This window comes from Coenobita brevimanus, chromosome 97 (assembly GCF_032717465.1).
Source record: "Coenobita brevimanus isolate Jiangsu-jjx chromosome 97, ASM3271746v2, whole genome shotgun sequence".
NCBI lineage: Eukaryota > Metazoa > Arthropoda > Malacostraca > Decapoda > Coenobitidae > Coenobita > Coenobita brevimanus.
The window spans coordinates 5,293,671-5,318,462 of NC_137050.1; the positions used below are offsets into that span (position 1 = coordinate 5,293,671).

At 41.3% G+C, this 24,792-nt stretch overlaps 1 protein-coding gene across 1 annotated transcript in view; it reads left to right on the forward strand.

Moving 5' to 3' along the window:
* Elys (AT hook containing transcription factor 1 homolog) overlaps positions 1-23,998 on the forward strand; it is a 137,900-nt gene extending 113,902 nt beyond the window's left edge. Inside the window, exons 29-33 of the mRNA XM_080283442.1 lie at positions 9,922-10,077; positions 12,669-12,890; positions 20,112-20,414; positions 21,190-21,262; positions 23,896-23,998. Coding sequence (XP_080139568.1) covers positions 9,922-10,077; positions 12,669-12,890; positions 20,112-20,414; positions 21,190-21,262; positions 23,896-23,998 — 857 coding nt within the window. The remainder of the gene's footprint in view (positions 1-9,921; positions 10,078-12,668; positions 12,891-20,111; positions 20,415-21,189; positions 21,263-23,895) is intronic.
* Positions 23,999-24,792: the final 794 nt, after the last annotated feature.

Sequence of the window (24,792 nt, forward strand, 5' to 3'; positions counted from 1 at the left end):
AGTCTAGCATAGTCTCCAGTACAAGTTTTTCTGACTGTCAACACCCGACTATATGCACATTATACACTACACTTCCTATTCAAAATTCAGCCAAAATGGCTTCATTTAACCAAGCCTCGGAGTCCCCTGGAGGGTGAGGGGGACCATAAATGCCCCCACCATCTGTCTCTCTTCTGGCAACGACCCAGCGAGATGCCTGGAACCATTGTCTGACCCACTTCTTCATTTCTGCAACATTGATGGCCTTTCCTCCAACTTCCTCTCAGTTGAGCATCACCTCTCCTCCTCCAAACCTCACCTTCTTTTCCTAACTGAGACTTGGCTATCTAGGGCAACTGATAACAGACCCTTCTCTGTATCCTCCTACTTTCTCCATACTCATTTCAAAGCCAAAGGTGGTGGTTATGTATATGTATGCAACAACTTATATTGCTCTCATGTTCCTGAACGTGATTCTTCTAAATTCTTGACCCTCTGACTTTGGCTTTCCTGTCATTCTCCGACCAGATATACCTGTGCTGTTTACTTATCTCCTAATGCTACTGACCATGAAAAATTCCTCTACTATCTTACTTCTATGATGGAACAAATCCTATCAATTTCTTCTTTCTCTGAAATCTCCAGTTGAGGAGATTTCGATGTTCACCACCACGTTTGGCTCACCTGTCTTTTGACTGATGCACCTGGTGAACAAGCTTAATCTCTTCTATCCTGGATGACCTAGAGGAGCTTGTACAGCACCCTACCCGTATCCCTGACCTCCTTGGAGGGAGTTCCAACATCCTTGACCTCTTCCATACAACTAATCCTTCTGCTTACACTGTTAATCTTTCCTCTCCATTGGGCTCCTCCGACCACAGCCTTATCACCTTAACTTGTCCTGTTGCTCCAGTATGGCCTGTGGACCCTCCAAAGAAATGTCAATTGTGGGGCTTTGCAGCTGCTGATTGGGAGGCCCTCAGGCGGTACTTCTTTAATTTTACCTGGAATGATTATTGCTTCCAAGGTCGACAGCCATCTAAGTATGCCATGTGCATTATGGAGGTTATTCTCTTGGGCATGGAAGCATACACTCCTTTCTCATATCCTGTGACTAATGCAAAGAAACCTTGGTTTAATCATGCTTGTTCTAATGTTGTCCACAACAAGAAGGCTTACAAAAGGTACTGGAGCCAGCCCACCCCTGAATCTCATCTTTTTTATGTTTCTGCCCAAAATCAAGCTCTGCCAAAAATAATTTCTTCCTTACTAAATGCTCTGAACTCTCTAACTCGAATTCTTCCTGCCTTTTGTGGCATCTTGCCGAAAACCTTTCTAACAACTTTACCTCATCATTCTTTCCTCCTCTTTTCCACACTGATGGCTTTGTAGCCATTCCTTCTACTGATAAAGCAGATCTCTTCACTCAACCTTTCTCCTCCAATTCCACCATAGACGATTCCGGTGCTGTTCCTCCATCACCTCCTCCCTCTGACTTTCTCATGGTTGACATTAAAATATCTTCAACTGATGTATTTTCTGCCATCTCTGGCCACAGTACTAACAAGGCATATGGGCCTGATGGAGTCCCTTCTGTTGTTTTCAAAAACTGTGCCTCTGTTCATACACCCTGCCTAGGTAAACTCTTTCGCCTTTGTCCATCAGCTTGTACCTTTCTTTCATGTTGGAAGTTTCCTCTCATTCAGCCTGTCCCAAAGAAGGGTGACCATTCCCGACCCTCTATCTATCGCCCAATGGGAGCGTTCGCGCGAAGAGGAAAGCTGCCAGACACCACCAGAAATTATGTCTCATATTCATTTCTGCGGGCTAAGGGGCTCTTAGTTAAATTTCAGTGTTATTTTTCTGATTGATAATTACGATACTTGTTAAGCAAATAGCTTTAAAAAATGTAAATCACTCTTACTAATGCTATTTCACCCAAAATATTGCCAATAAAGTAATATATTTATATATTCTTTCCTAAGAAGATTAGTACAATATTTGCCAAAAAGACAGTTTTTGGACTGTAAGAAGTAAAAAAGGCGTATGAATATTGACATTTGTATATAATCTGACTTGTACAGAAAATGGCACATATGGTTTATCCATAGTTTAATATTTATTAGACTGTAAAATATTACGGCGTACCAAAGCCTAGTGCTGCCAGACGTACAAAGCAAGCATGGTGGTGAAGTAGATCAGCCAGTGAAGACAGACGGCTGTTTCGGTTTCCTTGGAAGACTTGTTTTACCGGAGGCAGCATATAAATATCGACATGCTTTCATGAAATGATTTAGATTTTATTCTTACTCACAGGGAGTTTAATTTGTTAGTACAAATTATAACTAATTTCTGTTATTGGATAAAAATATACTGTACATATATTTCTATGCATGCATAAACCAGGCTGGAACCGCTGTGGAATATTTTTTTTTATAATTACTTTTGTTCATGCTGCATTGTCACAATACTGTTTTAAAGAGAAGAAATAGAATATTTATGTATTTTTACAATAAGTAAGATGCATGAAAAAGGGCATTAAATTATTGCCCAACATGTGATTTTTTTTCCATCTGAAAAATTAAAATATTGGTGACATCTGGCATTTCTCCAGGCACACGAACACTCCTGTTGCTGTAACATCCTGTATCTGAATAGTTTTTAAGTCCTAAAGCACCTTTCCTATCACAACCTTCTTTCTGATCGTCAGTATGGGTTCCGTCAGGGACGCTTCACTGGCGATCTTCTCACCAACGTTCAGACTCCTGGTCATCCTCCTTTCGGGACTTTGGCGGAAGCTTTGCCATTACACTTGACATCTCAGAGACTTTTGATCGAGTCTGGCATAACTCTTTAATTTCCAAAATACCTTCTTACAGTTTCATTTCTTCTATCTGTGCCTTCATCTCTAGCTTCCTTTCTGGTCATTCTATAGCTTCTGTTATAGATGGCCCTGTTCTTATCGTAGATCTATCAATAGTGGCGTTCCCCAGGGCTCTGTCCTATCACCAACTCTTCCTTTTATTTATCAGTGACCTAAACTGTACATCAAACCCTATGCACTTATATGCTGATGATTCCACTCTGTACCTACCTTTCCATTCACTTTCCGTAGTGTCCATCTCAGCAGTTACTTCAACAGACAAGGGATGAGGCTATGGCACACCTAATGTCTGACTTGGCTCATATCCCTGACTGGGGTAAAAGTAATCTTGTTGTTTTTAATGCATCAAAAACTCAGTTCTTACACCTATCAACCCGTCAAAGTCGTCCACAGGAGTAGCCGCTAAAAAAAGGGGGGGGGGGTATGCCAGGTATTCCCGAAGGGCTAAGGCGTTACCCCTGGGTAGAGGACTTTGGATTGGAGTGTGTAGCATTTTATGACCGGATGCCCTTCCAATGACCTTTAGGTGGATTCGATCCTCCGACCCTTCAGTCAGAGTACCCACTAATGTTTAACCCTTTCACCGTGGGCATGTTTCCCAATGTTTTGCGTGTCCAGCGGGGTTATTTGGGCTCCAACAGACTCTCAAAAAATACTTGCCAAAAATCAGTTATAAGTCCTAGAATATTAAAATTACATATGCATATGGCACATACCTTCAGCTTTCTCCTGGGATGCTTGCTGAGCATTCGTCGATTACCGTAGGACTTGTGGAGACCTCTGAAGTTGGGTAATGAAGTCTCCACTTTACACTTCCCGACAACCCATAATATGATTACCACAGCCAGATATTAACACTATAAACACTACTCTATGATTATCAAGTAGTTTGGGATCCATACTCCAAATAAAAACCACTGTGAAAGCAATGAAAATTACGAGCACGTATGACCTTCCCACATGCGCTTGTTCGCTGTTGGTATTCTGTCATTTATTATTCGTAAAACCCCTCACACTTTATATTTCTATTACTATATAACACTTATATATATCTACAGTCTTTATCCATAAGTTTCCTTCAGTAGTATTAGTTTGTTGTCACTGTAGGGATTCAATTTCTTTCAGTAAAATACGTAGCATTCACTTTCTTGTCCTGTATACTAGCATTGAGAGTGAATGTCACTTTCACCTTCACTCTCATAACTCATAGTATTCATACATGCTAGAGTGAAACTTTCACTTTCATTACTTCTAGGGTATATACTCGTATTCTTATAATACTACTCATTTACATTTCTATTTACTTTCTCTATTTTATTTACGTTATTTACATTTCTATTTTGTTTACACTGTGTTATGCACTGTCACTTGAAGTAACTTATAAAACTATTTTCCACTGTTCATGTATATTTACATTCATTACTTTCACTTGCTGTTTACACATTATTTACAATTCCACTTGCACTGTTTTACTCAATAGAAAGATCGTAGTCACTCTTTTATCAATTGTCAGCCCTTTACCTCTTTCCACACAAGGTTTAGTAGGGGGTAAAGGTCACAGAGCCCTTTGCATGGGGGTGAAAAGTGCCTGAAGTTAGCAGGAGCAAACAGATGTACCCTCACATTGGAAGATGAGAGTGAACTGATAAGGGTGGGCCGGGGTGGTGGCCTACCTAGGGAAATGCATTACTGCCAACGTTAGCCTCTTGACAGCAGCTAATATATAGCAGTGAAATGATTGGCAGGAAATCTAGACAATACATTATAAATTAGGTATTTCCAGGTGAATGTAAATATCTCTTAGAGTTCTCCCTTCCCTCCTTATGTGTATATTTATTACGAAAATAGATTATACGGCATATTTCAAGGGAAAATAAACAGCGAAAATTAGCGAACGAGTGCACGTGAGGTGTTTTCAGGTGATAATTAGCCAATTCCAGGTGTATGGCACTATCACTTACCTTATTTCTTTTTTGTATATATTATTTGGTATAAGAATTGAGCATAGGGCTTATTTCAATGGATGAAATCAGTGGAAAATTCCAGGGAAGATTTACTTAGCGTAGAATACAGTGTGGTGGCCTGCAATAATTAGGTAGTTCCAGGTGAATGTAAATATCACTTAGGCTTCTCCCTTCCATTCTTATATATATTTTTATTACGAAAGTAGATGATACAGCATATTTCAAGGGGAAATAAACAGCGAAAATTAGCAAACGAGTGCACGTGAGTTGTTGTCAGGTGATAATTAGCCAATTCTAGGTGTATGGCACTGTCACGTACCTTATTTCTTTCTTGTATATATTATTTGGTATAAGAATAGGGCATAGGCCTTATTTCAATGGACGAAATCAGTGAAAAATTCCAGGGAAGATTTACTTAGCGTAGCACGGCCGGGCATTCGAGAGGATAGGGTAATGGAGGGGAGGTAGGGAGGGGAGTCAAGAACGGGGAGAAATGGCTAAATTGTCAACAATGGATGGGAGTACAGATGAGATTAGGAGTGCTGACTAGTGTTGGACATTGGCAATACTGATAGATGATACAAGCCACCACTTGATAGCCCGGGTGAATTCAAAATAACACAGAATCACAAAAGTGACGCCCCGCAGTGTGATCCATTGCTCCCAAGCATCACGAAAGTGACGCCCCGCGGTTAAGGGGTTAATAATATCTACCAGGTTGACCTCACATTGTAGGTGATTCGCATCATGTGAGTTTGCACTGTGTGGGGGTGCACTGTATATAGGAAAGAAAATGGATCTGAACTTTGTTTTTGTTGATTTGGAGAAGGCCTTTGACTGCGTCCCTAAGAAGGTGGTTAAGTGGGTAATGAGAAAGCTTGGGATTGACGAGTGGCTGGTCAGGGTGGTTATGACGAGGTATGTGGGTGTTCGCACCAAGGTAAGCGTGAATGGAGATTTGAGTGAGGAGTTTTCCATGAATGTTGGTGTGTATCAGGCGTCAGTCTTGAGCTCCTTGTTGATTATTATGGTACTTGAAGCCCTTTCATGTGACTTTAGAAATGGACTTCCATGGGAGATTTTGTATGTCGATGATTTGGTGTTGACTGAAGAGAATGGAAGGGAGGCGGTGGAAAGATTTAGGATGTGGAGTGATGGTATGGGGCACAAGGGCTTAACCCGTTCTCTACCGAAAATGTGTTTTGATGTACCCCCATACATCGTCAGTAAACACCCGTGAGACACCAGAACCGCTACCGTTGTATGCTGGTACACCCTCTAATGAATGGCAGCTTATGGGCCTCAGGGTAGCCTGGTAAGGCTGTTTCTGAGGACCTCGTGTTAGCAACAGCTCTGTGTTTTGACGACAAAGACTGTGCCGAAGTTCTGACGAATTCTGACATCATAAGATACGTCATGACTGAGTTGCGGTGGCACCAATGGCTTGCTCACTCATCTGTGATGTAACCTCTTTTAGACCAATCATTATTTTATTTATAATTTCTACTACAGATATCGTACTATATTTTCTGCTGACATACGGCAAAATTTACACCCCTTGGCCTGCCTGAGAGAGTCAGTTACCACGCACTTGAGCACGAGAGAGGGTGTACAGGATATTTTTCTCTCATGGCATCTCTGGCAAATTCCGATAGTGACGAGTTTATTCCTCATGAGGATACTTATTTAGATGTATCAGATGATGATGCAGCAGTGTCTGATGTGTCAGTAGATGACTGTGATCCTGAAAATGATAGCGAAGTTGATGTGAGTGAGGAAGGAGGAGGCAAATAGTAGGGAGCTTAGTGACGCTGCACTCTCGGCAACAAGTGGGTCAAGGTCGCCATCACCATCACGTGTGTCCACATACTTCATGCTTAGCTTACAAGGTAAATAAATAAGCCATCCATCTGTGCAGGACATTTTTTTCAAGCCAGTTTGTACAGTAGTTACCTGGGTAACAGTACTTTAGCATAAGATATGTAAACTTATATACCGTAATGATTTATTTAATAATATTTTTTTATTACCAACAGCTTGCTGGGTTTATATGATCATCAGTATACAAACAAATAAAAAAGAGTGAATAGTTTCGACGTGGCAAAAAATATACACTACCCCTCACACTATGGGAGGGGGAGCTATCAGGTCGGTATTGGGGGTAAACGTAATGTTTACATTTGGGGGAGGGGTCGGTAAAGAAGGGGTTAAGAGTAAATGCAGATAAAACAAAAGTGATGGTATCTAGGGCTGGTGGCGATACTGTTAAAGAAGAAAGAGAGTGGCCATGTGTGATTTGCCACAAGGGTGTGGAATGCAATTCCATCTTCTACAGTGTTTGTGATTAGTGTGTGCATAAGAGATGTAGTGGGATTAAAGGTAGACTGCAAGATAATGTTGATTTCATTATTTATTTATTTTTATTTATTTATTTATTTATTTATTTTTTTTTTTTTTTTAATGCAAGGGAGAAGGAACCAAAGGCCGGGAGCCCACAAACCGTTCCTTCCAAGAAAAAACAAAAACAATACAACAGAGAGCCAAATTCAAGATCCATTCATTTCCAGATGCCTGGATACACTGCGTTTGAAAGACTGGATATCATAGGAAGTAGGAAATACTATACAGACAGAGGGAGACAGTTCCAGAGCTGACCTGTTGCATAAATGAAGGACTGGGAGTAACAGTTAACTCTTGCATTCGAGAGCTGGACAAATGGCGTGAGAATTTGTTGCTAGATAGGTGCTACGCGCTCGTCGTAATGGTGAAGGATGCAAGTAGATAGTTCAGAGGAACAGTGACCATTGAAGTAGCGACGAAATGGTCTATCTAGCTATCATTTCCCCCAGACTCAAATGTAATCAAACTACTCTCTCTTTTCCTAAAATGTGTGTTGCACACAATCTTGTTCATTGCCTCCCCCAACTCAAGTATCCTTTCCCCTTCCTCGTTCCTCGTACCATATGCGCATCCCCCATGTACCCATTCATATTCTTGAGCTGCTTCACCTACATGGCCATTTAAGTCCCCTTCCAAAACTGCAATTTCATCATCCCCCATACCACATACCACACTTATTAAGTCATCCCAGAATCTGTCTTTTTTCTAAATCATCCAATCCAGCCTGTGGAGCATACACTGATATAAATGAAATTGTGACCCCCACCGAACAAAATTTTCACTACTGTTATCCTTTCACTCATTGTCAATACATTCATGACACATTCCACCCATTTCTCCTTAACCAATATACCCACACCACCATATCCATCTGCCCTTCCCCGCCAAAATATTTTGTATCGACAATCCCTTCTGGCAATCTTTCTGGGAGATGCACCCCTGTATCTAACCTCCTGCACACATCCAATATCCACCCACCTCCTACTCAGTGCCTTAACCACTTCCCGTGTCTGCCCCTCAAACTACTCACATGCCATGATGGCACTCTGATCCCCTTGGTGATTTAGTTTCCTCAGGCTTGCTTTGATTTTTCTCTTTTTTTGTAACCATACTATGTAACCATACCTTGTAACCCCATACTGTTTGAACACATAACCATATGTTGATAATCTCTTAAAATAGCAAACTAAAACTAACAGTGTATAAGTGCCTAAGTGATGATTAGTGCACGTATCAGCTGATTTCATAAACTGCAAACGCAAGCATGCTGGCTCCCACTGCACTGCCCTCACTCTTGGGCAGTTGTGGGGCTGGTATAGAAGGGGTTGGACCTGTGTTTGTCTTCTCCAAATAAACTCCCGTTGAAACTAAATCAAGACCTCTGGATTACTCCTAGGTGGGGACACAGGAGGGGGTGTTACTTTTTATTTTTCTCCCCATAATCGGTAAAAATAACGGGAAGAGACAGACCACAAGCCCCACCCATCTGCAGAGTCCCAAGTCCTGGCAAGGGACCTGGACCCATACCCCACCAGCTGTGACCAATGGCTGTGGAAGTTGCCTCAGGGCACCCTGCCAGGACAGCTTCAGGGACACGCTTCAGGCATGCCTTGGCACTGTAATTGTTCCACCTTTATACACCCACTGATAGGGCAGCCTCCTGGGGTGCTACTCCCTGGTTTAGGCCCCTCTCTATTGGGGGGAAGCTTCAGCCTGGGAACTGCAATGCCCTGTACCCTCTATCACAGGTCCGAGCCCCATCCCATTCTGGCCTCAAACTCTGTGTTGGTGGAGCCCTTCTCACGCCTCCCCCCAATAGGTCAGCCACTGGGTAGTGGGGGCAATTTCCTGGCTGCATGCCCTTGCTGGTGTCAACCCTTGTGACGTATTGGGGTACATGGAATGAAATATGTGATGTGTAATTACAGTACTGTAGTTAAGTAACATTATGTGAGTCTCACCTTCAACTTTGATGCCTTCACTCATGGCTGAGTTTTTTCTGAGAGTGATGATTGTATGGCTAGTTACCAAGCATGTAGCCACACTTTATTCCCATGGTAGGTACCTCCCAGGGTTGATGGTAGACAGCCATCTATTACTTATAAAGTTAATTGAAGTTTATGTTAAAGCTTTGCAGTCGGAAATAGTTGAAAAAACACCTGGCATGGGGTGTGAAGACCTTAGCCTTACGTTGACAGTGAAAGGGTTATTGTATGAATTGTGGCATGGTTAGTACATAACTTATCCATCTAGTCAGTCTGGCCAATGTGAGGTGCTGGTATGCTACTGTGGTAACCACAGGATGCAACTTGAGTTTTTGGAGACTGAATGAGGTCCTCATACACAGGCAAGCCTACAGAGTCCTGAGTGAGCCTCATGGCAAATAACTGTCAGCTGTAATGCACATTAATAGATAGTGCATTATGGCAGTATGTGTTACAGCCTATTTAACTAAACGTCAGTATTAATGAAAAATGGAGAAGTTGCTTGTAATTTCAGTATAATTTTGTTTTAATTAACTTCCCCCCCCCTCCTAAAACTAGCTCATGTTATTCAATACACATAGAGGAATCCCTACTAGTTAGTGAGTTAAGTGTGTAAAAATGAGATTATTGCTGTACATGAAAAAATGTAACATTTTTCATTGACCATTTGTCCTTTAACTGGAACAATTTAATGGTTACTTTCTTACAGAGGCAAGCAGCAGCAGCTCAGTTGCTACTCCAGATTTGTCCCACCGCCATAGCAAGCGTCTGAAAAAGGCAAGCCATCCTCTTGATACCTCTGTTTTGGTGCTTACCCCGGGAGAGGATGAGATGGTTTTGGATGGAGGCCTTGACACTAATGAAGGTAAACAGCTCATCTGAAGTCTTGAGGATCAAGGCATTTGTTACAGCAGTAGTATTCAATCACAGATCCTTCAATAAGTAATATAGCCAGTTTTCAAATCATGATGCCACCTGACCTCCTAGAACAAGGAGGGGGAGAGGAAAGATGATGTTATATGGGGTGGTGGTGGTAGTCGTTGATGGATAGGTTATAAGTGGTAGCAAGACTGCTCTGTCAAGTACTCTGTAGTGAGGGCTGGAACCAAGAGAGGAAATGAAAGTCTGGTCCCATTTGAGCAAGGCTAGGATTAGTCATAGAAGATATCAGCATGATAAGCTGGAAGGTTGGTGGTTGTATGCATCACTTGCAGGTGAAAGGGTAGATGATCTAAGAGGTCTGGAAGAGCAGCCAGTAAGTCAACTGTCAGTGTTGGCAGGTACATGTTTAGTTGGAAACCACTGGATTATTGCCTGGGGGATACTGCCCTGTACTTTGGACATGGATAGGATCAGCAGGATTGTTTGGCACATTGTCATATCTGCCCAGTAGTCTGTCCAACAACTATCAGGTAAAAAAAAAAGAGGGTGCCAAATCCTTGTCATGTCCTCCTCTGTACATAATTAATCCAAGCAACTCAGACCTTTCAGTTCTTGAGCCTCATTAGTTTCACTACCTCACTTTCTTGCATAGTTGTTTACTGTATCTATTCACCTTCTTGGCAAGACTTATCAGGGTTGGGTAAATATGAGAAGAGTGGAAACAAAGGAAATGAGACTCTTAACCCTGGATAGATTATTCTGTACCAGAAGAATTCAGTAGGTAATCGAGAGTGTCACTGCACCCGAGAAGGAAAAAGTAATAAAAAAATTAGTTTTCAGAGTAGCTAGGCTAATGAAATTTGCCCTTATGCATGAGTGTTTACAGTTTACAGTGTAAATACTTGTCCAAAGCTTATTTGCCATTAAATAATTATATAATGCTTTAAAATAACCCAGGAAATTAGCATTAGTGGAGAATAAGTTAGGATCTTTCATGGTTTTCTTATTCCCTATATACAGTACTTGATAGTTACTTGGGTACCATATATAGAATGAAAATTAGGTTTATTGGATAATTTGACAAACCCATTATAGCATATCAGCAACGCCTGAGCCACTGTAATGATGATTAATGAGGTTTTGCTGTGGTTAATAACTTACTTGCCAGAAAGCATGGTAATTGGAGCCCCCACAAACTCCTGAAACTTTCCAGTGTTCACCGGATCGCTAAATAGCGTGTAGTCACTACACGCTCAGAACTGTTGTACCTTCCTTTAAAAAAATTCCTGTCAGGATTGTTACTCATGCATAAAGCATTAAACCAGTATTATATTCATCTTGGATATTTTACTGATGCTCTGAATGAGATTTATGCTGAAGAGTTCTTCATAGAGTTTACTAACAACGATGATAACTTATTGTTTGTGTTTGCATTCAGCAGTTTTTTACAAAGTGTTAGGAATCTCGGTTGTTGGATAAACTTAACGTATAGTTTCCAAAGATCGTAATCTTTCATTTGGCAAATCCTGACGTGATTCTCTCCATTATACACCTGCTAATATTAAGAATTGTACGGCCAAAATCACACAGGGCCAAGATCAGCGACCCGAATTTTTAAAGGCTGAAATGTTCAAACAGTTTAGTTCTCCCATTGAAAAGACAATAACACAAGAACGTTGCTGTCATCGCATCGCTTCTTAGGCCAAACCTCTCCACTATATTATCATTATTGTGTTTTCCAGTCAGCTCTCATATTATCACCATGTGTGGTGATTCACACCAAAGTTATCTTGGTGCGAGTCACTCTAAGTAAACAGAGGTCATGAGTCTGTTTATGTGGTTCATATGATTTTTGATTGTTTAAGTACCATATTTCCTTCACTTTTTTATGTAAGATACAATCTTGTTATACTCAGTTGCCATTTTTCCTAAGATGTACATCCAACTCCTAAAAACATGACAGTGATCAGTACTCAGGCAGTGTATTAATAATCACATGTAGACTGTCCCTAAACTGAGATAGACGCAAATGAAAACCATCCATTTCTGTTGTTTTGATAAATAAGCCATTTTTTCTCAGGTATTATGTATAGGTTTCCTGTACACCAGGAAACTATTTACTATGCTGGGTGGTAACCATATAACCAAATTATGGTGCCTGGTGGTTTAGTGGGTAATTAAGGCACTCCAATCGGATCGAGCCTGTGTAGGATTATATCGAAGGGATGGTTGGGGTTTATTGCTCTTGTAATGACACTCAGGGATGAATGAGGCTGGTCACTCTCATCTTAAATATCAGAACCAGCTTGCCCAGCCTCAGGCTCCTATGCTCCTAATAGGTTTGCATAGGATTGGATGATGTATGGATGGATGGGTTATGTGTAGATAAATCAATAAATATCCTATTTTCAGTAAAGTAACACAAAAATTATATAATTGAGGGTAATTCAAGTTGACCACACTTTTGCATTTTACGCTACATTAAGTTATCTGGCAAGCAGTGGCATCTTTGTCCAGTTTGTGGGGGCTTCTGTTGATAATTCCACCAATATTCCATATGAAATCTATAACCAGAGCCCTTAGTTGAAGAGTCCAAGGCCCAGGAGAGTCCAGAAACACCACTGAGATTGTTGGATGTGCACACTGGCAAGGAGGAACAGCTCAGGGTCAGCCGATTCCGCCAAAGTCTGGGGAGGACTTCAACTGACAGAGGCAGACGAATGACTTTTGGAAATACAATTGGACGTAAAACAGTCCGTTCCCTCAAGCTGTACTCAGACTCATTGAAGGATGAAGGTAAGAGATGTTAGTGGTTGAAACTTTTGAGTGAAGCTCCTGTGTGTGAAGATTTGTATTAATGTGGAAGATTACGTGTGGAGACCAGGTAACTAATATATACAGTATTATACAGTACTGTATGTCTGTGTTTATGTGTATATATATATATCTATCTATCTATCTATCTATCTATTGCCAGACGCCTCAATCCCGTTTGGGGTGGCCACAAACAAATCGCCTCCAAGTCGCCCTGTCCCCCGCCATTTCACTCCCCTGCTCCCAACTCACACACCCCTCTCTCATATATATATATATATATATATACATACAGTATATATATATATATATATATATTTGTTTGTGTGTGTCTGTGTGCGTGTGTGTATATATATATATATATATATATACACACATACAGTCATCCCTTAACATCCACGGTTTTAACATAGACGGTTTTGAATATCTGCGTATGGCTGCGGGGGGGGAAAAAAAAATCTCATTGAACTCTGCTGACACTGTAACAATATCGCAGGCACAGTTTGTGGCTGTTTTAGTACAGTAATGGCATTATCCAGTGAATGAAATATATTGTAACACTCTTCCTTTTGGAGGGAGCTAGGATGAGCACAGTAGTCACAAGAGATCATGCAGGAGTACACTGTTCATTATTTTTGACCTAGTGTTCTTGTATGAAATAAAGTAGTTGTTTAGTGTTCTTGTATTAAATAAAGTGGTTGTAAACATGCACATAGGGTTTTTCTTTAGTTATATGAGGAAATGGGGGGTCCAGAGGTGCTTTTAAGGAGGGGCAGCAGATATCCTCTGATTTTTAACATTCGCGGGTGTCTCTGTTACCTAATCAATCAAGCAATCAGTCAGTCTATGTATTATACACAAATTTAGCAATAAATAATAAAGGGCATTAAGGGTATAAAATATATTACGTACCTAACTCCGACGACAATAGTGCTAAAGTGGAAGGGGTAGGGTTGGGGGTTCCGAGGCAAGAGGCGTGTTTCAAACCTTGCCACACCCCTGCGCCATAGGTATTTTATGCGCGTTTCCCCCCCCCCCCCCACCTTGCCATGTCATAGAAAACCGCGGCATAGAAGTCCATGCCATAGGCGACCTTTCTATATAAATATATATATATATATATATACAGTAATCACTCCAATATCCGGATCAATAGAGCCATCGGTAGGTTCGGATATTGGTTTTGTCCGGATATTGGGCCCCAGCTTATGGACTTGTACTTACGGACCCTAACACAGAGAAACACCTATACAACTCCCTCCGGACATGCATAGCACCTATTTAACACCCAAATCACACCAATAAGGCACATAAATGACTGAAATAAATGCAATAGACACATAAAATGTGGGTTTAGAAGTATGTTCATACATTAATAAACATTCTGGTACTTATGGACTCTAACCGAACCTAACCTAACCGAACCTAACCGAACTCTGAAAAACCCATTCCTACTGCACATGCATGAGGTAAGTTTAGTATGGAAAGAAGTACAGTATGACACTTTCTGGTAAGTATAGTATGGGAAAAAATACAATATGAAACATTCTGGTAAATATAGTATGGAAAATAGTACAACATGAAACATTTTGGCTACTTACAGCAAGTCCCTGGCCACCTCGATGAATAACCGCCTCCTCTCGGACTCTGACAGTAAGAACGATTTCCTGAAGCACTTGCACTACACTCTTCCTGAAGTCTTGCACTGAACTTAGTCACTAACACACAGAAGTCCGTTCTTTTCACAGTGTTCACTTTAGTCCAAATAATGTTCCATTAAATTTAAGTGTTGCACATTAACTTTTCCCAAGTTTTTTAAGTTTCCAAAGCCAAAACAAAGAAGGTTAGTTACGTTAAATTTCTTTTCTACTTAGTCTTTTCTCCCAACTTGAAAACCTTAACACAACACACCGTTTTTTTCACTGCACAACACTCAAAATTCCCGTGTGGTCTAGTGGAGAAGTTCTTGCTGTTTATTCACTGTCAGAGCCCGAGAGTATCACTGGCAGGCGTCCAAGGGGTGCATCGGTGGGTAGTGGTGATGGCGTACCGACTACAGAAGACTCTGAAGACAGCCGCAAACTCACGTCGAGCGGTGACTCCACTGTAGCTGATGTGCTGGGCTGTGGCTCGGAGCATGAGGGCCTGTCTTGGGGAGGCAACGGAGTGGAACCAGGGCTTGGCACAGCGGGGGTCACGGGCCTGAAAAAACTGTCAATCGTTGACTGACGCAAGGACCGACGATTCTGGCGATTGATGATGCGCTGCCGAGCACGCACTTCCTCCACGAGTCCCAAGGGCCCCATCTCCCTGTCGCAGTCCGGGTGTTCCAGGTAGTCTAGGACGAACTCTAGATGTTCCCGGAGTGCGCTCAGCTTGGGGATGGCTGGAGTAGTGTCCTGCTGGGCGGAGTCTGCATCATCATCGCCTTCGTCGTCGGAATCTTCAAGTTCGGGACTGACACCAGCAACCGAAGACGCGATCTCGATATCAGACAACGTCTGATACCCAGGATCGCCCTCGTCGTCGTCCAACCACTCACGAACATCGTCCACATCAACATCGTCGCCGTGCGTACGTAGCCGTGCATGGAAGTCATCCACGTCAAACCCTAGGAAATCGTACTCCACATCTGTTCCGAGAAGCAGACGAGACCAACCATTTTCAAGAGTTTTCACAGGGACTTCCTTCCATGCACTAGCCCAGTTGTACAGCGCAGACTTGATGTTGTAGCGGCGAAGGTTTTCCAAAGTCCGCTTGCCTCGAGTGTCACGTCCTTCCCTGCGCTCGTCCTCGTCCTCGAGAACCACCATCACCTCGTCCAGGAACTTCCGACGGTACAGGCGCTTTGTTGCCACGATCACTCCTTGGTCCATTGGTTGAATGAGAGCAGTCGTATTAGGTGGCAGAAACATGCACCTAATACGGCCATTCTCAGCAACCAAGTCCTTGTCGCACGGGTGGGCAGGTGCATTGTCGAGGAGAAGGAGAGCCTTTACCTGGTCGCGAGGAATTCCCAGTGTCTTCGTCTGGTAATGTATGACCTCCTTGACGAAGTGATGGTGAAACCAGTCTTTGAAAATCACAGCTGTGAACCATGCTTTCAAAGAATGGTACCATACGACAGGAAGGACATCCATCACCCCACGAAGGCACCGAGGCTGCTTTGCACGGCCAACAATAACGGGCTTAAGCCGGTGCATGCCGTTAGCATTGGCACAACACAAAGCAGATATCCGTTCCTTAGAAAGCTTGCGGCCAGGTACACGCTTCTCCGTCTCATCGGCGAGAGTGTTCGTTGGCACCGAGCGATAGAATAGGCCAGTTTCGTCAGCGTTATAGACTTGACCGAGAGTGAGGCCCTCCCTGTCGATCAAGCCTTTCACCTTGTGCCGAAACTCGTCCACTCCATCCTCGTTAGCGTCCAATGCTTCGCCATGTGCTTTACGGTTAGTAAGGCCATGTCGCAACTTGAACGCGAAGAGCCAACCCTCGGATGCCTTGAAGTCTAGGGCGTCGTGAAGCCTTGCAAACTTCTCAGCAGCAGCCTTCAGCTCCGTTCCACGTACCATCACACCAGCTGCACGTTGCTGTCGATACCAAATCAACGTGGAGCGGTCGATCTCTGCATACTTGGGAGTAAACATAACCTTCCTCTCCACGTTGCGTTTGCTTCTCGACGAGAAGTCAGCCGTGTACTGCATGAGCTTGTCTCGGGAACGCTTGATATCAAACAAAGTCGACCGGGCCAGGTTGAACTCGCGGAGAATGCGAGAGGAAGACCAACCCGCATCAACCTTCTCCAATATCTCCCGTTTCTTCTCCAGAGTCAACACCACTCTCTTCCTTTTCTCAGGAGGCGGGGCCATCATCACACACACTAAGAGTAGGGCAGAGAGCAGCAGGAGGCCTTGCAGCAAGTACTGCACCACCACAAAAGCGAGCACGTGGGCAGCCATGACGAACAGCGCAGGTCCAGTCGCGGTGAGAGACAGGCGGGAAGTGGGGATGATGCAGCGGCGCTCTATCGGACGTCGGAGGAATGACGAACCAAAACAATGCTCTCACGCGGCGCGCGGCAAGTTCAAATTACGGACGGCAAAAATCGGTTTTTTTTCCAATTTTTTGGATTTTCGGACCATTTTGGGAATGTTTGATCCCAGGACGATAAGGTTCGGTTAGTGGGGATGTTCGGTTATTGGGCGTCCGGATATTAGAGTGATTACTGTATATATATGTGTGTGTGTGTGTGTGTGTGTACTGTATATTATATATATAGGCTATATATACATATATATATATATATATATATATATATATATATATATATATATACTGTATATATATATATATATATACTGTATATATATATATATATATATATATATATATATATATATATATATATACAGTATATATATATAAATATATATATATATATATATATATATATATATATATATATATATATATACAGTATATATATACTGTATACACTGTAAATAGGAGCCTCTGTAGTACAGTGGTAAAGTGTGCGTTTTCGTACATTGAAGAATGAGGATTCGTGCCCCGGCAGGGTAATAAACTTTGGGAGCATTCCTCTGGCCACGTACTGCATTGGTGGACATCAGAGGTGATGTGGCTGAACCAGTGTCGCATACTATAAAGTATGCTTGCACCCAGTCGGCTTGCACGGGCCGATTACACTTGGGTCACTGACTGCACGCACATCCAAAGCCATTCCAACACTACAATATACTTACAAGCACTTCTCACTCTACATACAATCTTTACCAGACAGCCTAAGCCATTTGGTAGAGATACATTGGCTGTATCGTCCCCACTTCGGTTGGGATGGGCCGGTCCTGCAGTGGACACTCAAACAGCTGATGAGATGAGATGAGATGAGATATATATATATATATATATATATATATATATATATATATATATACTGTATATATATATGTAATATATGAGTGGTAGGTCGTGGTGACCATCATCCACTCACTTGATGTAGTGCTGCCTACTTCTTCCTTAGCCTGTGTCATTCTTTTTCAGTGCCTGCCCTCCTCTCTTCCTGTTTCTCTCGTCTTTCCTGTAACTTCTTATTGCTTTTCTTTCCTTTACAGGTGGCTTTACATTGAGTGACAAGCCAAATGGTTTCCTGTAAGCCAAGAAATCATTTTCAGCACTAGGTGGTAACCATATAACCAAACCACACATGCTCCCTACATGTCAGCAAGTGGGTTGGTGGAGGGTTAGTACCCCTCCCTGTAAAACAAATAACTCAAAGTCAAGTGGTCACCCCTTACGGGATTATGGCGTCTGGCAATACATATATATTTATATATATATATATATATATATATATATCATCTAATCCTGTGTTGCCCCATGAGGAATGTAGGAGCCCAGGGCTATGCAAGTTGGTCTTGACATTTATGAGAGTGACCAGCCTCCCTCATCCCTGAGTGGCCTTATATGAGCATTTGATCCCAACCACCCCTTGGATAGAAACTTTCACAGGTGCATTCTGATTGGAGCTCCTTAATTGCCTAGTAAACCACCAGGCACCATAATTTGGTTATATGGTTACCACCTAGCATAGTAAATCGTTTCCTGGTGTACAAGGAACCATTTGGCTTGTCACTCAGTGTAGAGTCATCCGTAGACAGAAGGAAGAGGAAAGAAAGAAGGAAGGAAAGACAAAAGAGGAAGGAAGGAAAGAAGGAAGGAAGAGAGGAAAGGCAGCCACCTGAGAGCAGCACTACATTGCATGAGTAGATGGTGAGTGCCCCCACGTAATTTAATTTAATCATTACAGTATTTACTAGAGTTGGAAAATGATAGAAAATTAAAACAACTGACAGATCTCTGCCTTAGATGTTTGGTTGTAAGGAATTTGGGGGGGAGGGGCAAGTAATACTGATTTTCTTTGATTTTATAGATATTTATTGGTTTTGCATGTGCTACTAGAAGGCCCATAATGGTTACTGTAGAATTTTTTGGTATAGTGGTACAATATATGCAAATTAATGACTGACAGGAAGTTATGGTTGCTTTTTACTTTCAAGTACTGTAACTTGAATGCTATTTGGTTGTGTGCTTTGCATTTAGTACAGTACAGTACTGTAAATAGTTGATGTAGGAACCTTTTGAATTTTTTCTCTCTATTTGCAAAGTTAGATTAACGCATGATATTCCTCTGAGACATGAAAAGAAATGTGTGAATGACATCTTGTAACTTCTTTTATTATGTATTGTGCAACTTACATAGTTTGTTTATTTATGTACAGTGGAATCTCCTAAATCACGGTCGTATGAGACTGGACACAGGCTGCGATTTGAGAATTTCGCGATTTAGAAATAACTAATCGTATGGGAAAAAGTACTTACAAGTCTGTCATCTTGGAAAAGTTGTCCCCCTTACCCTGAAACGGACATCAAACTGGTCACTGGCAAACTCTAACAACCTGAAAAAGAAATTAGTAAAGTATTAATGACACACACACCCACACACACACACACACACACACACACAGTTTGAAATTGTGAATTATGTATAGTTTCCACAAATTATTGATCTTGCAAAATGTTGCACGATGTTTTTCGCGTGTTATGAAATAGCTGTTCAGAAATGTGTGCTTTAGGGGATTTTACTGTATTTCATTCATTTGCATGGTGAACTTGCTTGGTTGCACAGAGCAGTAAACCCTCAGTATTTACACAAATAAAACTAGCAGTTGGTAGCCATTAGGATGATTGACATAATGATGTACAGTATGTATTAGTCATCAAAATGCCATTGCTGTTCATGTAGATCTTTATTAAAAAAAAAAAATAAAAAAAATCCATTCTTATTCCTTCCTTCCACACCCCATGATCCCCCACAGTAATCTTTTCACCATGAGAGTTTTCTCATGACCTGAATGTAATAAACTGGTTGTATCCATTATAAAATACAAAAAGGTGTTATTCATGCCTGCTTCAGTTTTCTTCTAGTGTAACTTTTTGTCTCATGTTATTTTTTCCCATAACCATGGAACATTTAGCGATTGAGTCATTTAAAATACAGTACTAATGGCGGAATCTTTCAAGTGTGTAATTGGAGAAATTGGATTGCTGAGGGTTTATTGTACTGTATGCTAAGGATGTCAGTACTGAGATTATTTTTCCCATTTGTATATTGCCTGTCCCCAGAAGATATATCAGAACCAACCACATCCAAGAAATCAAGAAGATCACGGAGATCTGTACGTAAGTCAGCTAGTACATCAGTGCTGGAAATGGAACCGGAGGAGGAATTGGTGATGAAATCAGATAAGTCAGATGTAGAAAAAGAACAACAGATGGAGCATAAAGAAAGGGAGAATAATAGTGATGAAGGTAACAAGCCAAGTTTTGAGGAGAAAACAGAAGCCAAAGAGGATATAAAGGAGGCTCCTGTGCCGCAGTTCCAATTCGCAAAACCCAAACCAGTCATCAGCAGTCGTAAAATTCGTGGTAAGTTTTCAGAAAGCTGTAGGGGAAGGCATTTTATTTCATACCTTGAAAAGAGATACAGTATGTCCCTACCTAAAAAAATGCAGTGAGAGATTCTAAGGCACATATCCTTGTCAGCTGAGGAGGCTTTCTAGAACCTCTTCCCCAGCAATTTTTGGCCTATCAAGTGGAGCCAAGATTTCAGGGGCATGAATGGTGAATGAATGGAAATGCAATTAGTATCACATTCGAGTTTTTCTGGCTCTTTAGACCCTACCTTACCTATGGGTAGAAAGTAGGTTTGGATGATGAGGATGAGGATGTTATTTATATCTCTTTTATATCACCTTGCAAAAATAACATTCAGGAATATGTTCACCTGGTAAATACAGAAATAAACTGGTAAGGAAGAGGTGTGCAGACTCCTTAGCTGACAAGAATGTGGGCCTCAGTGTTTATTTTGAAGAACTAAGCTTTGGCATTACTTGTTGAGTAGTGTTTTGTTTTCCTGAGAGGCATGATTTATAGAAATATTGTATGAATACACTGCTGATTAGGTGAAGGTGTTGGTGAAAGACAGCCAGTACATGTTTAGGGTATTATAAGTGTATGTTTTTAGGTAAATTAATTTTGTACAGTTTTCAGTGCATGATCTTCCATTGGTTTATATCAAATAAGTACATTTATCTGTGTAGAACTGTTTTGAAGAAGGTATTAGGTACATATGCCTGCTGTAGAAGTTAGTGGTATGCAGTGATTCGCATTACAGTTAAGCGCTATGTTTTTCATCCTCCAGCACTGGAATCCCTCACAAGCGAAGCTGTGGAATTTCTCTTCTCTCCACCCCTTTCTGCTGGTCGCATTGTCAAGTGAGTAATTTTTTTTTTTTTTTTTATGAAATGGATAGTTGGGAGATCCACCACCCACGTAGTTGATATAATGATATTGTCGGGTGACTTCATACTGAGTGACAAGTGAAATGGTTGCCTGCAGCCCAGGAGACCATTTGCAGCACTGGGTGGTACCATATAACCAAATGAGGTAGTGTAGTGGGTTAAAGTGATCCAGCTGTATGTAGTCCTTGAGGGTTTATGTCCACAGGATGTTTAGGGTTTATTGTTCACTTAATTTCATTCAGGGGCAAGTGAGCGGCCACCTTGCCTTAAATGTTGGGACTAAATAGGCCCTTATGCTCCATTTGGGGCAATGAAGATTTGTATGATAGAGTAGATGGGCAGATAAGTAATCATCATCATTCCAGTTGCTCATGTATGGTACTGTATTTGGAGATTTTCTTATTTTCGGAGGTATAGTAGTTGAACTGTGGTAGGTGAGGGCGCTCACCACCCACTCACTCGATGTAGTGCTGCTGTCGGGTGTCTGCCCTTTCCTTTCCTCCATCCTTCTTTCCTTCCATCCTCTTCTGTCTTCCTTTCCTTCTTTCTTTCTTCGTTCTTCTGCTTACGGGTAACTTTATACTCCTTCTCCTGTCTTTCTGTCCTTCATTCTTTCCTCTTCCTTCTGCCTGTGGTGACTTTACACTGAATGACAAGCCAAATGGTTTCCTGTACACCAGGAAACCATTTACTACGCTGGATGGTAACCATATAACCAGATTTTGACGCTTGGTGGTTTAGTGGGTAATTATTGCGCTCCAGTCGGATTTAGCCAGTTAAGGTTCATATCCAAGGGGTGGTTTGGATTGATTTGCTCACATTATGCCACTCAGGGATGAGTGAGGCTGGTCACTCTTATCTTAAATGTTGGGACCAACTGCCTAGCCCCGGGCTCCTACGCTCCTCATGGGGCAATGTAGGATTGAATGATGGATGGATGGATGGGTAGTAGTTGAAAAAGAATACTGATCTATTCCACGTGTCATTGTTAGTGACGATAATAGGATGGGAATTTCAGGGGCAGGACTACCCTTATCTTTTGACTTGTTTAAAGAGGTGACAGTCTCACAGCCCTGTACTTTTCTTGCAACCAGCCATGTACCTCATATGACACAGAAAGGGCTGAGTTTGTATTCGAGGCTTCCATTGCCAAGGAAGGGTTGGTGTTTATTGATTGCATAATGCCAGTAGGGGGAGCAACTGCCACTCTCACCTTTTATCTGTCTGTCTGTAGCCAGATGCTATAATCCTTTAAGAGGTGGCCACAAACAAATTGTTTCCATGTTGCCCTGTACCCTGCTATTTCACAGCCCTTTCTTCAGCTTGCTTTCCCCTCTCTCAAGTACCTCTCCTCCATCCCTCCATCTCATCCACGATCTGCCCCTTCCTTCTCACTCACACATTTTCCTTGTTTGTCTCTTACTCTCCATCCTCTCCACATGGCCATACCATCTCAGTGTACTTCTAACGCTTTGTATCGTATCCACTTTCACACCACAAATCTCTTTCACTTCCTCATTTGTCAGTCTGTCTCCCCATATAACTCCACATGCTCTTCCTAAGTACAGTAACTCATTTCTGCTATGCTTGCTCTTGACTTGTGTCCCTCCAACAAGATCCAAACATCGCTTCGATATGTTAGCGTGGGGATTATTATATTATCATGCAATGACTTTTTTACTTCCATGTTCACTTCCCTATTAGCAACTGTCACTTTTGCCTTGTATGCTTGGATGGGTTTGGGCCCCTTTGCTTCTGATGGGTCAAGAGAGGATTGGATAGATGGACTCTGTAGTTCACCTAGAACATTCAAGGTTAGAATGGTAAACAAACTAATGTATGACCTATTTCACTGTGCTGTCTGTCAATAGGTACTTTGAAATTCAAGTTTTCATTTTTCTGTGTCCCCATCCTACTCACTGCTTTGAAATAATGGGATTACTGTATATGTAACAGTGAGAAAAATTGTTTTTAAATTAGTGCATTAGGAGTGTATTATAATAGCTAGGAGTGTACAGGCATACCCCGGTTTAACGATGTAATTGGTTAGGTAAAACCCTATCATTAGGCGGGGTATCGTATATCAGGGTACTTTTAACATGTAATGTGGAGTATTTACCAGCCTTGGGTTTCCCCTCCACCCCCCAAACCAAGCCCAAAACCCACCCAAATAAGCCCCAAAACATGTTTAAAGCCAATCTAAATGGCCTAATAGCTGTCAAGGAAGCTAACCTAAGCCTGACACCTGTAAATAACTCACTAAAACCAAGAAATAAAATCTGAAAATTCTCAAATACAAGTCTTGAAAAAATAAAGCTTAGTAAACTGTACCCCAAAATGATAATGTTCACCCTACCTATGGGTAAAACACATTGTTATAAGTCTAAAAAAAAACTAAACACACAATTTTAGCCTAAGATATCATCAAAATCGATTTAAAAAAATAAAAACCCATCGTTAAACTGGGGTTTGGCCATCGTTAGGTGGGGTATAATGGTATTTTTATCCCCGTCGTTGAGCCGGGGTATTGCATCTAGGGGTATCGTATGTCTAGGTACTACTGTATTATAATAGCTACATTAAACATTTTTTCCAATCAAATCCAGACAGGAGACGAAGGCAAAGGAGAGTGCTCCACCAGGTTCCACTGACTCTGAGCATGGTGGGGAACCGGAGATCAAGAATTCTGCAAGTTCGCAGCAGAAATAAGTACTGTATAGTAGTGTGTCATTTTGTTGCTTTAGGAGGAACCAGTGAAAAAAATCTTGACATGGTTTAGTACTCAACAATACAAAACTTTGTTAGGGATGATAAACTAAACAGACCACACTTCTTCAGAAAATTCAGTGCAAGTCTTTGTAAGTCATTCAGATTACTCAGTTATGTAGAGTGTTTAGAAAATTGAACATCTAATAGCAGAAATCAAGAACAGTCCTTTTGGAGGAAGCATTATAAGCAATGTGAAGTTTGGATGAGACAGTACTGTATATTGGTGCTGTGGCAAATATGATGGAGAAAATGTAAAGGATTACCTTCTGTGCAGAGCTGTTTTGATAAAATGCAAGTGCTGTAGTACTTTGCAGTTCATTGTTTAATAAATTGACATATAATGCAAAAACTTAGAAAATAAGCATATGTTTATTTTAATAACCATAATTTTTTATGAGTAACTTTGTTCGCAACCCTTAGTTCTGTCTTTTTTGCATTAAACACTGCTACAAACAGGTGATAGGTAAAATGTAGCTCTTAATAGCTGTATTAACTGAAAGATTTGTATTATATGAATTGTTGTACATTTAGTGAAGTGATGATGATTTGTATTGTTCTGTACATTGAACAGTATTTTATTTTTAATAAGGTCTTGGCTATGCTTTTTTTTTTTTTTTTTTTTTTTTTTTTTTTTTTAAGCTGCCACCAGGTGCTTTAATCCTGTTTAGGATACGTTTTCAAACTGATAGTGTTAGATATAACCACAGTTAATCCCTACACTACTAGAGGTGCTC